At 41.4% G+C, this 13,273-nt stretch overlaps 1 protein-coding gene across 3 annotated transcripts in view; it reads left to right on the forward strand.

Annotated features, from left to right (window-relative positions):
• SSPN (sarcospan) overlaps nucleotides 1–13,273 on the forward strand; it is an 80,267-nt gene that overhangs the window by 33,631 nt on the left and 33,363 nt on the right. For 2 of the 3 annotated variants that reach the window (XM_075898818.1, XM_006127675.4), the window contains 2 exons: nucleotides 4,026–4,100; nucleotides 9,902–10,344. In XM_075898818.1, coding sequence (XP_075754933.1) covers nucleotides 4,026–4,100; nucleotides 9,902–10,344 — 518 coding nt within the window. Of the gene's footprint in view, nucleotides 1–4,025; nucleotides 4,101–9,901; nucleotides 10,345–13,273 lie in introns of those variants that run through there. The other variant, XM_075898837.1, reaches the window with a different exon arrangement.

The following is a 13,273-nucleotide window of genomic DNA, read 5'->3' on the forward strand; positions in this document are numbered from 1 at the left end:
CAGAGTTCAACAACTTTTCCCCTGGAGTTCCGGCACTTTTTTTTTTACAGACCACAAACACTATCCAGTTCCCACACACTGAATCTAAAACCAAAATTAGGGCAAAGTATTTAAGGTTTACATTAAAGTACAGATAGCCTGCTTTTACTTATTCCTCCTTATATCCTTTCGTTTGCTGCATGCCAATCTTGTGGATTTTCCTTAAAATGGTCCCTGCCCCAAAGAATTTACAATCAAATTATAAGACAAGAGAGAACAGGTGGGTACAAACAGGTAGGGAAACACAATGTGACAGTTATGAACAGAGTAACTATTGCTTGCTGAGAGCTTTTTGTTTTGTTTTAGGCATCACAGCAGAAAAATGTTTTAAGTCCCTTTAGCATGTGAGTTAAGACAACTTATATTCCTTTAAAATCAGTGAGACACATTTAGAGGTGATGCATTTGGAGTTGTGGTCCAGAGGAAGATATCTTAGATGTGTATGCATTTAATAATCTACATATTTGAGAGAGTTTGGCTGTCTGTTCAAGAACTCCTTCTAAACAGTAAGAGCTAGGACCACCAAATTCGGTATACAGCTTCCTCTTATCATAACTTAAAGCAAAATAAGGGTTTGGTTGTGCCAGAAAAATTGGATGTGCCTGGAATGGGATTGCTTCTCAGAAACCATACACAAAAGAGACAATTACCAGGCTGATGAAAGGGGCTGGCTGCAGGGCTGGCCTTACCATGAGGCGAACTGAGGCTGCCACCTCAGGTACCAGACTGTGTGTGGCGGGGGGGGGGGGAGGCACTAGGACCCAGAGTGTAGAAAATTGTGTCTGCTGGTGGTGCATATGTATTCTCTCTGCAGTACCATGAGAGGAGTAGAACAGGAACAAGGCAGAATTGAGACCTTTCAAAGTTTTGGCCCAAGTGAGGGAACATGGGGGGCGTCATTTGAACTCTCTGCCTCAGGTGCCAAAATGTTGTGGGCCAGCCCTGGCTGTCTGGGAGCACCCCTTCCATCTGGAACTGCCTCAGTCCTTAGCCTCCCAACCCCCAGGCAGCCTTTAGGGAGGCTGAGCCTCCTTTCCTCCCTCCCTGATTTGTATGAAAACATTTTTGGCTGTTCCCCTTGTCAGGGAGCGAGGATAAAGTACACAGTTTGCTGCACTCCTCACTTTGGCTGGGGAGCACAGGGGGGCAGATGAACCTGGACCTGCCCCAGCCAGGGGACATGTACCCTTCCCTTGGCTGTGCCTGCTGGAGCTGCAGAAGCCATGCAGAGTTGCTTCTTACCTGGCCCCAACCTGCTGCAGTGAGAGAGGGCTGGGGTAGTCCTCTCTCCCTGAGGCAGCCTGGCTGCTAAATTCCTCATCCCCAGCCCCATCCTAGAGCAATGATTTAAATAGAGCATATACATTTTCATTTTATTTTCTAAAAACTGAACAATGCTGGGTAAAACTTCTAATGTATAATAAAGTCTAAAGGAAGTCTAAATTGTTGTAGTGTGGACAGTGCAGTGAGTGAAAGAAGGTGTAAGCTACATTGCCTCTGGCTTTCTTTACATTTGTAGACTTGCCTCTGAGCTTGGCCCAACAGAATAAATAGTGAATGAACACCATCAGTTGAAATTAAACATGGTTTAGGTGAATATCTTTAGGCATACAATTCTGATCTTGGTGTTCTGTCCATAAAACCAGTTATGTTTCACAAATGTTCACAATCAGTATCCTGCACATCTCAGACATATTCTGAGTTATGTCAAAAGGGGATACAATGCATTAAAAAACAACAGCAGAATTGTCCCTATGGAGTGAAGGAGATGGTAGATCTGAATCAAAATCTCACAGACAACCCCAAACTTTCTGAAATGTCCCTAACTAAATTCAAACTTTGTTGTTCTGACCTATCTTTAGTATATTTTTATCAATTTTTTCCTCAGACACTTTTGACAGCTAGTTGTTATAGAATCATAGGACTGGAAGGGACTTCAAGTGATCATCTAGTCCAGTCCCCCTGCACTCAAGTGAGGACAAAGTATTCACGATTATTATTATTATTTATTATCATTCATCAATGGACAACAGTCTTCAGAAGTCTAAATTAAAATCTTTGGGTTTTAGGGCAAAAATGTGTATTGATCTCTCTCAATTTTTCATGTGGGGAATGCTCCCACTTTCTCAAAGAACTGGACTAATTTTTATAATAGGACTCTTCTATATCTACCCTTTGATGCTCCGAGTGGAAATAGTTATGTTTGATTCATACCAGGTCACATAATTGGAAGCTTATAGCTTTCATTTGCTAAACAATCAAGGCCCCATATATAAGACACTACCCTAACCTGCCATGTAAGGAAATAAGAAGGTATAAATTCCACCATTTCCTTGGGCAACTGCATATGGTTTGCCTGGCTCTGGCTCAGCAAAACTGCTTCTCATCCTCTCAGGGCATGAGCAAGTGGAAGGAAAGGGTGGGGATGGGGGATAGGTGGAGCCAGAGCTGCTGGGGTGAGCCAGGGCAGAGCTGGCTGGGTGTGAAGGAGAGAGTATGCTGGAGGAACTCGTTGCCAGATGCCACATAGTTCTTTCCCCCACCCACAGTTCACATAGTACAAAGGAGCTATGGGAGAACTGACTCAGAGGAATGCCTCTGAGTCACAATTCCTTTTTGGAATTACTTCTGGGGTGGCACCACTACACACACCATCCATGCAATGCTCATACTGCCAGTCAAGTCTTGATCCAGCTCTTAGTTGTTACATAGATTTTCCAGAGTGCAACTCTGAGACTAATTTGGCTCTACTGGAGACTTGTTTTTAAAAATACACGTATAAATATAAAGATCTTTATTAGCGTATGAGATCAGCGAGTGGATTTATTTCCAGAAAAAGATACTGTAGTGGAGAAAAATCAGTGATTTCTGCAATTGCATATATCAGCATCCTCTGTAATTAAGGGGAGAAATAGGAAGGACTGTGGCATAGCAGCTGTAAATTGTTTTTCAACACTTGTATTCTGGACAAAAGAAAATAAATCCTAAATTGCAAAACTGGGGTCTTTTTGACTTTTTTTGTGGCTGTTGCCTTCATGATTTCTTTTGGCATAAAAACAACTAAAAGAGGCACACTGTTTTACACTGGTCAGTATCTGGATATAAAACAGCTATCCAAAACCACAGTAAAGTATACCACAATTAGCATTTCATGCCACAAGATAAATGGTAGTATGTATCCGTGGCCTCTATTCATCAGAGCATCTTATTTGGGAAGGGCACTCAAGCTCATGCTTAATTTGAAAATGTACTTAATATGCTGCTGAAGTTAAGCATCTGCTCAAGTGCTTTCCTGAACCAGGGCCATCGTGGATAAATCAGGAACTGTTGCTCTTCTCTTGTTTAGAAAATCCAAGTGACATACAGATTTATTACAATTAATCTAGAGAATTGCATGTTTCAATGTCTTTATTAAATCTTTTGATTTCTAAAACCAATTATATTTTAATCTCTAACTTGCTCATGAGCTGCTCTGGATTTTTCTACAACAGATTAACAAAAGCGATAGCATTTATAATAATGAACAGCCAAGCTTGAGCCCAATGTCCCTATTATTTGGGTGTGTAAGAAATATAGGACTGGGTCAGAAGTGATGAGTGTGCATTAATAAAATGGGCCTTATTTCCCCCTTTCTCCCCATAGCTACTGCCTAACTCTTTCTCTTTTTATAAAATCCTACTAAATATACTTTCCTACTCATGCATTTTATTAGAGAGTAAATTTTGCAAAATACATCTTGGTGTAGTGCTATAAGTTACAGTGACTACATATGCCATGTATAGTATAGTTTTAAATTGACAAGGCAATTTACTAACTTTATTTAACAGTTAATATCTACAGGAGCCCAAAAACTCTTCCAATGAAAGCAGGTCAGCTGTTTTCTGACTTTTGTCATCTAACCAACTGAATGGTAAGGACTGCAAAGCGGAATTCTCACATAGGGCCAGATTCTGCTCTTCTCACTGTTCAACGATCTTACTCCACAGATAGATCCACTGAAGCTCATGTGCGTCACGTGCTCTCCAGCATGACTAGGAAGGATCAGAATTGGGCTAATAAAGGTAAGAGAAGTGTGTGTGTGAAGACAGGATATTGTGTCTGATCAAGAAGTAAATCAGGATATGCCTATGCTGCACTGTAAACCTGGGTCTGTGTGACTGGACTTGTGGACTTAGTGTTTCCAGCCCACACTGGAGCCTCCACGCTGCTTTTTAACCTGGGTTTATTTATAGGTGTTGGTCCCAGGCCTTGCTAATGTGTCCATACTGCACTATACAGACCTACTGACTCAGATCTGTGGCTTGACCTATTTCCACACTGCAAAATTTCAGTGCTTAGACTTGAGTCATGTTGGGACTTTGGCTCTAAGTCACCTTCCTACCTGGGTCCTAAGGTCCAGGGCTTGCGTGCTTGCTGATCTGAATCAGACTGACTTGTGTACAGACAGAAAGGGGGCTCGGGCTCAAACCTAAGTCGGATCTGAGGCTTAGTGTGCCGTGTAGATATACTTTAAACTAAGGGTGTGCATACAGCAATGAAAGACCCGCTATGTGGCTGCCTGGGCCTGGGTCAGCTGCTTTGGGATTATAAGGCTCAGGGCATGGGGCTATAGTATAGATGTTTGGCCTTTAGCCTGAGTTCTGAGATCACATGTAGGGGGAGGGTTTCAGAACCTGGGCTTCCGTCCATACTAGGAATGTTAACGATCGTTTATTTGTGTAGGCGTGTAACTGCTGGAAATTTTAGTAGTTACATATTTACACATGGATGGTGGGGGCAGGCGGGAGCCAGTGCCTGGCGGGAGCCAGTTTTAAAGCTGCCTCTCCAGGATCACTGCCTCTGATAAAGAGGCAGCACCATGAAGGGCAGGCGGCTCCTAGGGAGCAGAGCTGGTACCTGCAGGGAGGTGGCTTGAAAGCTGGCTTCCCTTGTGTACTTGCTCCTGATACAGAGGCAGCAAGGGGGGAGGGGGTGTAGTCGTTAGGATTAATTGACAAGCCCAGGCTTATCAGTTAATCGTGTAAATGACAATATGCTAATATCCCTACTCCAAGCACAAAAATCTACACTGTATTTTATGCCCCTGCAGCGCAAGCCCTGAAGGTCCCTAACCCAGGTTCTGAGAAACAGTACTGTGGAGCAGGCACACCCTAGTCTGAAGTGACTTGCTGGGAAGGGAGCTATTTTGTTTAGTTTCTTAAGAAAAATACTGTTACAACATTACTCACTCCAAAACAAACTGCTTGTGAAAAGGGGAATTTTGAAGCCTATTCTGTTTAGTCACAATCACAGATCCTGAGCCCACAATCCTCACGCAGACAAACAAAGCAGCCTGTTGAAGTACACAGGAGTTCTCCCTGCAAGTGGACTATAGAAAGGGTCCGTAAGACTGGAATTTTCAAAGGGGCCGAAGGGGGTTAGGTGCCCATCTGACTGTGGGAGATGAGATGGCTCTTTGCTCCTCCCATAAGCCCCTTTGATAATCCCCATTGAAATTCTCTTTGCACAGTTTTCATTTCTGAAGTGCTGGCTAAGCAGGGAGATCACAGCCTGATTTTAAGATACTCCATGGATAAATATATATATTTAGGCACCTATTTAAAAATGCAGACATGATGGCGTGTGCCTGTAATCCTAGCTGCTTGGGAGGCTGAGGTTAGCAGTTTGTTCAGGGGGTTCTAGGGCTGCAGGGTGTCCAGCCACACCCTGACCAGCTGGTGGAGGCAGGACTTGCTAGACAACACAATGGGCTTGTTGTGACCCGCACTGTCTCTGTGAGGGCAGAAGGACCAATGGATTGTGGTGACTTAAAAATGAGAGAAAGAGAGAGAGATTCTTGATCCAGTAGACAAACAAGCAGCCATTACAGTCAGTCATGCAACTTCTCAGATGAATAACTCATTGAAATCAATAGCACTGCCTGCATGAATAAAAAAGGTAGGGTTTGGAAATAGTCTCATTCATTAGCTATGTGACCTGAATCCAGGTGCTAAAAATCTGACTCATATTTTCTTTGAAAAAGAAACCTCAGTTCAGATCTGAGTTGGAGGGGAAGGGGAGAATATTATGTGTAAATAGGACTACACCCTCCATCTCCAACATGCTCCTTTTGCACCACACAACAGTGCAAAAGGACCATAACGTAGCCCTAACAACTGAGGATTCCTGGGTTAGGCAATTCTATCATCTCCACCCTGGCATAGAGGATGTGCTCAGAAATGGGAGGGAGCATATGTACAGCACTGCTTCACCCTGGACGTGCTCAGCTGTGGAAAACCCCCTTGCTTGTGTGTATTCCCCACCAGCATAAGTATGAGCAGGTCTGAGCTGCTGTAACTTACTGCCCAATATCAGCATGCAGAGGTGGCTTTATTTCACCTTTGCCCACTTCCTTGAATCCTTATCCAAGCATAGATTGTCCACAGCTGAAGAACTGGAACTCCGAAAACTCCAAAAGAATATTTTTTTATGTTTATAGATAAGTGGTCTGTTAAATTCAATGTAATACATTATCTAACTGTATATTAATTTTCCTCCAGTAGCTTGGAAAGAAAGTGGGAACCAGGAAACCTAAGTCTATTCCCAGCTCTTCCTTAACTGCAGGTCTTACCCTGAGAATGCTACTTAAACCCTCTGTGCCTTAGTTTTCCCATTTATAAAATGGCATAAATATAGTAACCTTCCTTCATAAAGTACTTTGAGGTTTCAGATGAAAGCATGACACAAGTGCAACATATTTTCATGATTTTTAAAGAAATAGATTATGCTTATATAATATTGTCACTAAGATATAAAAGCTCAGTTTGATAGACAACAAATATTTGGGGATAACTTTCCCAATTTTTTTCTCTCATTTTCTCTTTCAATATTATAGTTTTAAGAGTATTTCCTAATCTTTCATTTAGGAAACAAGAACTAATGTTACTTGGGAATTATGTGCAAGCACAGTGTCTGAAATAACTTCGTGTTAGTCTGGTGCAGCTGAAACAAAAAACAGGACTGTGTAGCACTTTAAAGACTAACAAGATGGTTTAATAGGTGATGAGCTTTCGTGGGCCAGACCCACTTCCTCAGATCAAATACAGGCAGTCCCCGGGTTACGTACAAGATAGGGACTGTAGGTTTGTTCTTAAGTTGAATTTGTATGTAAGTCGGAACTGGTACATATTGTAGAGGAAACTCTAGCCAAACATTTCTCCAGAGCTCAGTTTTATTCTCCCACACCTCACTTCCCTCAGTCTTTTATTCTCAAGCTGAGGTGTCTGCTGAGAAAAGCCGCTCCGCGTCTCTCTGGTCTGCTGGAGAGGGGCGCTAGCTTCGCATCTCCCTGGTCTGCTGGGGGGAAGCAGCTAGTGCGGGGTTGCCTCACCCCGTTTGTAAGTAGGGATCTGATGTAAGTCGGATCCATGTAACCCGGGGACTGCCTGTAGTGGAAGAAAATTGTCACAACCATATATACCAAAGGATACAATTTAAAAAAAAGTGAACACATATGAAAAGGACAAATCAAATTTCAGAACAGAAGGGGGACGGAGGGGGGGAAAGGAGGGGAGGTAAATGTCTGATATTTATTTCTCCCCCTTCCCCCCTCCATTCCCCTTCTGTTCTGAAATTTGATATGTCCTTTTCATATGTGTTCACTTTTTTTTTAATTGTATCCTTTGGTATATATGGTTGTGACAATTTTCTTCCACTATTTGATCTGAGGAAGTGGGTCTGGCCCACGAAAGCTCATCATCTATTAAACTATCTTGTTAGTCTTTAAAGTGCTACACAGTCCTGTTTTTTTTAAATAACTTCATGAGTAGTTTTCTTTTATACACCTGTAATATAAATATCTGAAGAGGATATTGCTTAAGCCATAAAACAAAGTGACATAATAATTTATTAATACAGCATACACAGTTCATTGCTGTTAAATGCCATAAAGAGCTGGAAATAGTGTAGTTTCTCAGAAAGTATTGCCAATATGTCAAGAGAAAGACTTCCTTGATGCAACCTCAGCCTGTGTAAGTTCCTCTTCGGGTACTTCAACATTTTGGTTATTCTCTCCAGCACGACTTTGTATCCTTCCGAAATGGTTGTGTTGGTTTCCTCTCCACCACCTCACATTTTCTGATGATTCCCTTCCCCTGAATGTTCTTATCATTCATTCTAATGACACATTCTCTTTTCTGACTGCTGGGCCCTAATTCTGATCAGCTATGCCACTGATTTAAATGGCCTGGCATTAGTGTACTGGTAGTGGAATGTGGCCTCTTGTATTTGCTGGCTTCCCAAATTCTGTTCACATAGCTGCACACTTAAGTGTTTTGCTGGCAGGGAGCCAGGTGGCAGAGGAGGCAAGCGATGGCTGAATTTTGGCCAATATGTCATTCTTTACACATTTAGGCCTCAGTCTAGTGAAGTATGTAAGCACATGGTTAATGTTAAGCATGTAATTCCACTGAAGTTAGGTGAACTCATAGTTAAGGGCTTGCTTGTTTGGATCAGGATGTTATAGTGTGACGCTTCTAGTATCATTTTGGTATCTTTTTTTCTTTTGAGCATATGCATACCATTTAAATGGACGTATGGTTCCTTTCTATATGAGAAATATTGCCCTCTGTTCTCAGTGGTAAAAATGTAGATACTGTTTTTTTTAATACAATGCTTTTTTTTTTAAAATACAATGGCAGGCATTAGCTCTTCTTTACTAGTCAGAGACACTCCATATTGGGCTGGGATAATTGTAAGCATAAAGTCTGTTCCTACATAAAGTGCATTTGCCAACATTAATGCAATCTGCATGATGCTACACTTAAGACTAACCAACTGCATGTCCTACACCATATATGAGCTAAACTAACTATAAATATTCCTGAAATTATATAGCTAATTTACTTTCCTTCTTTTCATGTGTGTATTGACATATAAGCTTATCAAGCATCTCTTTAATATAACACACCCCAATCCTGTAATAACATCCCTGTGGATGGGTGGACTGCCATGCCCAAATGGAGCCCCAGTGAGACAAGGGACCCACATGCATAGATTCCCTTGCAGGGTTAAGCCTATAATGTGTGTATATAAAAAATATAATTCACCTGTACACTTCTGTGTATATCCTACCCATCAGCATAAATAAGAAAGCGTGATGAGGTAATAGGATGCTCCTTCCTTGATTAATTAATAATGAAGCATGGCCCTAGTAGATGTTAAGGTACCAATACATACTTTATGTTCCATCAATACCTGCACATAGTCACTATGTCTCATTACTTTCCATAATGCATGCAAAAGGAGCACTTGTTTTTAAGATGAGTCCCTAGTGTTCCTGTTTGTTAGATATTCTGTATCTTCCCTCGCCTTTTAAAGTTATGGGAAATTCTGGATTGCTTGAAATCCAGGAAACTGTCTTTGAATTTTCTTCATGTCACTCATTTTAAATACACAGTCTTCCCCCATCTCCACCTATGCTCAGAAACAAAGGCATGCAAAAATCACACACTTTCATACTGTATGCACAGCACCCCTGTGATTTATCCTATTAGCTTTTGTGTGCTAATAACACACACGGAGTTCTGGTGTGGTGATCCACTTTGCCTTTTAATTTCACACTCACAAATCAAATCAATCCCCCAGTGCTCAGGCAGCCCCTCCCTAGACAATGGTTTCCTGCATATTATTAATTAAGTTCCCACCAGCAGTGATTATGATTACATGCACACAGTTCTCATGGGCACAGCCAGCTCCAGCACAGGCAATCAGCTTCTGTATGTTGGCAGTTCGCTACCCCCCTTGATTCCCCCTCTTCTCTGGGCTATATGTGGCATTTAGAAGCTCTGACAATCTGCTCCAAATGTTTTCCATATTTGTTCAGCCTCCTTGATTCAAATACCAGGAACAACTCAGGCAGCACAAAGCGAAGCTTCGGGAGCAAAAAAAACAAAACAAAACAAAACAAAACTCAACACGCCCATCAGCCAGAAAAAAAAAAAGTTAATCAACATGAGAAAAGAGGAGAAGAAACCTCAGAACAACACGTCCCTTAATAACCAGAACCAGGCAGGGAAGGCACCTGAAGGGGAGAAAAGCACCGATCCAGCCAAGCAGCAGGAGCCAGCAATGAAGAAGAAAGCCAAGGGGGATCCCAAAACGGGCAAGGAAGAGGAATCCCACACTTGTTGTGCCTGCCGTTTCCCGTTGCTGGTTGCTTTGTTGCAGCTGGTATTAGGCATCTCTGTAACAGTGCTGGGCTTCATTATGGCAGGCATCAGCTCTTCTTTACTAGTCAGAGACACTCCATATTGGGCTGGGATAATTGTAAGCATAAAGTCTGTTTCTACATAAAGTGCATTTGCCAACATTAATGCAATCTGCATGATGCTACACTTAAGACTAACCAACTGCATGAGCAACACCATATATGAGCTAAACTAACTATAAATATTCCTGCAACTATATAGCTAATTTACTTTTCCAAGGAAACTGCTGTTGCTGTATAATATAATCCTTCATATTCTTCCCCCAAGCACCAAATATCTTTTGAATAAAATACAGGGTTGCTGTGCATCAGATGTATGTTATGCTACCTATTAACTTGTTTGCTATTAAATGATGGTTAGTTAATGCTGATTTTTTTCCCATTTATGTTATCACCCCCAAAAGTCAGGTTAAAAAGGTGTAAATATATTTCTTAACCTCTAATTCAATGTGTTTATAATAGTGTCAGAAAAGAACTGGCTGTTCTTTTAGCTTCCACACTATGATGAGTTAAAAAAAGATTGTAACTTAACCACTTTCGTTTTCATCCCTCCCCTGCCACATCCCAAATTCTTTGCCATAAATCACCCCACATGTGGCTCTTGGGACTAAAGGGTTACTATGAAATGCAAAACAAGTAAGTCTGTAAAGTCTGAAGGGTGTGACAGAAGCCAGCTAAAGAGAGGCAATTCAACGTTGCAAGTGACATGCTAGCCTTGGCTACTGCAGTTGTGGGACAAAAAAGAAAGAAAAAAACCCACAGTGGCAGGAGGAAAGGGTGGAGTCCCTGATAAATATATTATGATCATGTACATACATGCAATCAGCTCAAAAGTGTGGCCCAAATCTGATCACAGGCAGCTCTTGTATAAGTGAATAGGAGCTGTGGGCCCTTGGCATCTCTCAGGATTTGACCTCATTTGGTGAACCATTTTTAGAGATAATATAAGTCGCTTTGGTAACATTCCTGTGTTGGGGTGTGTATTATATATGTTTTGCTATGCCTATTATTTTTTTCCAAAAGGACCATATTTCACGTAGATGTATTCTTGTGTGTTTGCGCTGACCCTGAGCCTTATTCATTCAATAGAACATAAAGTCTCCCACCAAGTAAATAAGTATTTAGGCACTTTAACAAAGAAGAGATTATTGATGCAGTAAACAAGTATACAGTATATCAGATAAACATAAATCCTTATCAGTGTAAAGATTATTTGACCTGACTTGTTATGATTTGTTGTATTAAACCAGCTGCTGCACATGACAATTACACCTTTGTGTTAGCAATCCTTATCAGATTATTTCTGGGTATATCTGCATACAATTTTTATTTTGGGAGAAGGATGCAAATAGCACTACATATTTGCGTACTTCCTCTGTGTTTTTTTCCAGAAGAAGCTCTTCCGGTATGTACCCGCAGCTACATGCAGCTGAATTTCGAAATAAACCCCTAATTCGAAAGACCCCTTATTCCTCCTACAACGAGGTTTACAGGGGTCTTTGAAATAAGGGTTTATTTCAAAATTCGGCTGCATGTAGACGCGGTACATACCAGAAGAGTGTCTCCCGAAAAACACCCCCAGAGGAAGTATGTAAATGCACAGCACTATTTGCATCCTTCTCCCAAAATGAAAATTGTTTGTAGACATATACTCTGAGACCTGAAAGTCAAAGGCCCAGTCCTGCAAAAGTTGGAATGGTCAAGATCTGAGTTTCTAAACAGATAATGTCTCATTTTCATAGAATACTAGAACTGGAAGGGACCTCAAGAGGTCATCAAGTCTAGTCTCCTGCCCTCACGGCAGGACCAATTTAATTAGTCCTTTCCCCTTTCTCTCTTCTCTTCGAAAATATAGATCTAAAAGTTCAATTCTACCCTCACTTACAAAATAGAAATTTCCAATAGGATTTGCTCTATTATAAGATGAGGGTGGAAAGGGAATACTAGACATTTCCACTTAATTTTTAAAAATTAACAAATTTGCAAAGTTTCTGCAAACACTGAAGGTCAGATTCTCTTCTCAGATCCACACTACGGATCTCCCAAATTTTGTGTAACCTCTTCTTTAGAAGGACAGAAAAACAGCCACAAAGATTCAGGACTAGATCTTCAGCTGGAGGATTTTGGCATTACGCCATTGAAGTCAATGAGGGCATGTAAGTTTACAGCTACTGAGCATGTGCCTTGATTTGCCTGTAAGCTGCCAACATAAAAAAATAGTGTAGACCTGAGAAGCAGCACATAAAGCTGTGCTAACCTTCCAGAAGGAGACCTTAACTAGGCCAGTGGTCACTGAGGTTTTGTGACCAACCTATAACTTAGGGAACATTTGCCAGAATTTATTAACTGTTTGCAGGAATTTGGACTGACATTCGGATGGGAGTGGGCTGGTGTAAATAACGCACAGCTCAGTTGGTTTGCATGGTTTCCACCTGAAACCAGGCAAAAATTGATACTTCTGCACTTTGAGTTAACCTAAAATTTCAAAGCAAAACACTGGTCTGAACTAAAACTGCTGGAGATTGCACAAATCAGCCTTCAGGAATAACAGAGCTCCTGCTGAGCCAGAGAACACAAGATTCTAGCTGCATGATTCTTAGGATATCTTTCTTGGTGCTTTACCTAAAGTAATGGGTCCAATTTTAAAATATAGCTAGACTTGCAGTTCTCAGTCTGTGGGTTGTTTCACATGTTGGTTTACCAGCAGGTTTTTGGTGTAGGCACATTCTTTTCCAGCTCAATTGTATGTGGCACTGTTTGGGTTTCTGTTCATACTACCTAGTGTTGAAGTTGAATGGTGTTGCGACCATGAGAATGTTCTTCCTCATGTATTTCAGGGAGAGTGAGAAGAGAGACAAGTGTCTGAGAGCTTCTGGGAAAATTCACACATCAAATTGAAGTCGGGGGGGAGGGAGGAAGAAACACATGTTGCTTTCCATTTCCATGCTCAGGTGTGTCTGCAAGTGGGGGAATTTATGCTGGAAGAGA

The sequence above is a fragment of the Pelodiscus sinensis genome, chromosome 1 (assembly GCF_049634645.1).
Source record: "Pelodiscus sinensis isolate JC-2024 chromosome 1, ASM4963464v1, whole genome shotgun sequence".
In the NCBI taxonomy this organism is placed as follows: Eukaryota; Metazoa; Chordata; order Testudines; family Trionychidae; genus Pelodiscus; species Pelodiscus sinensis.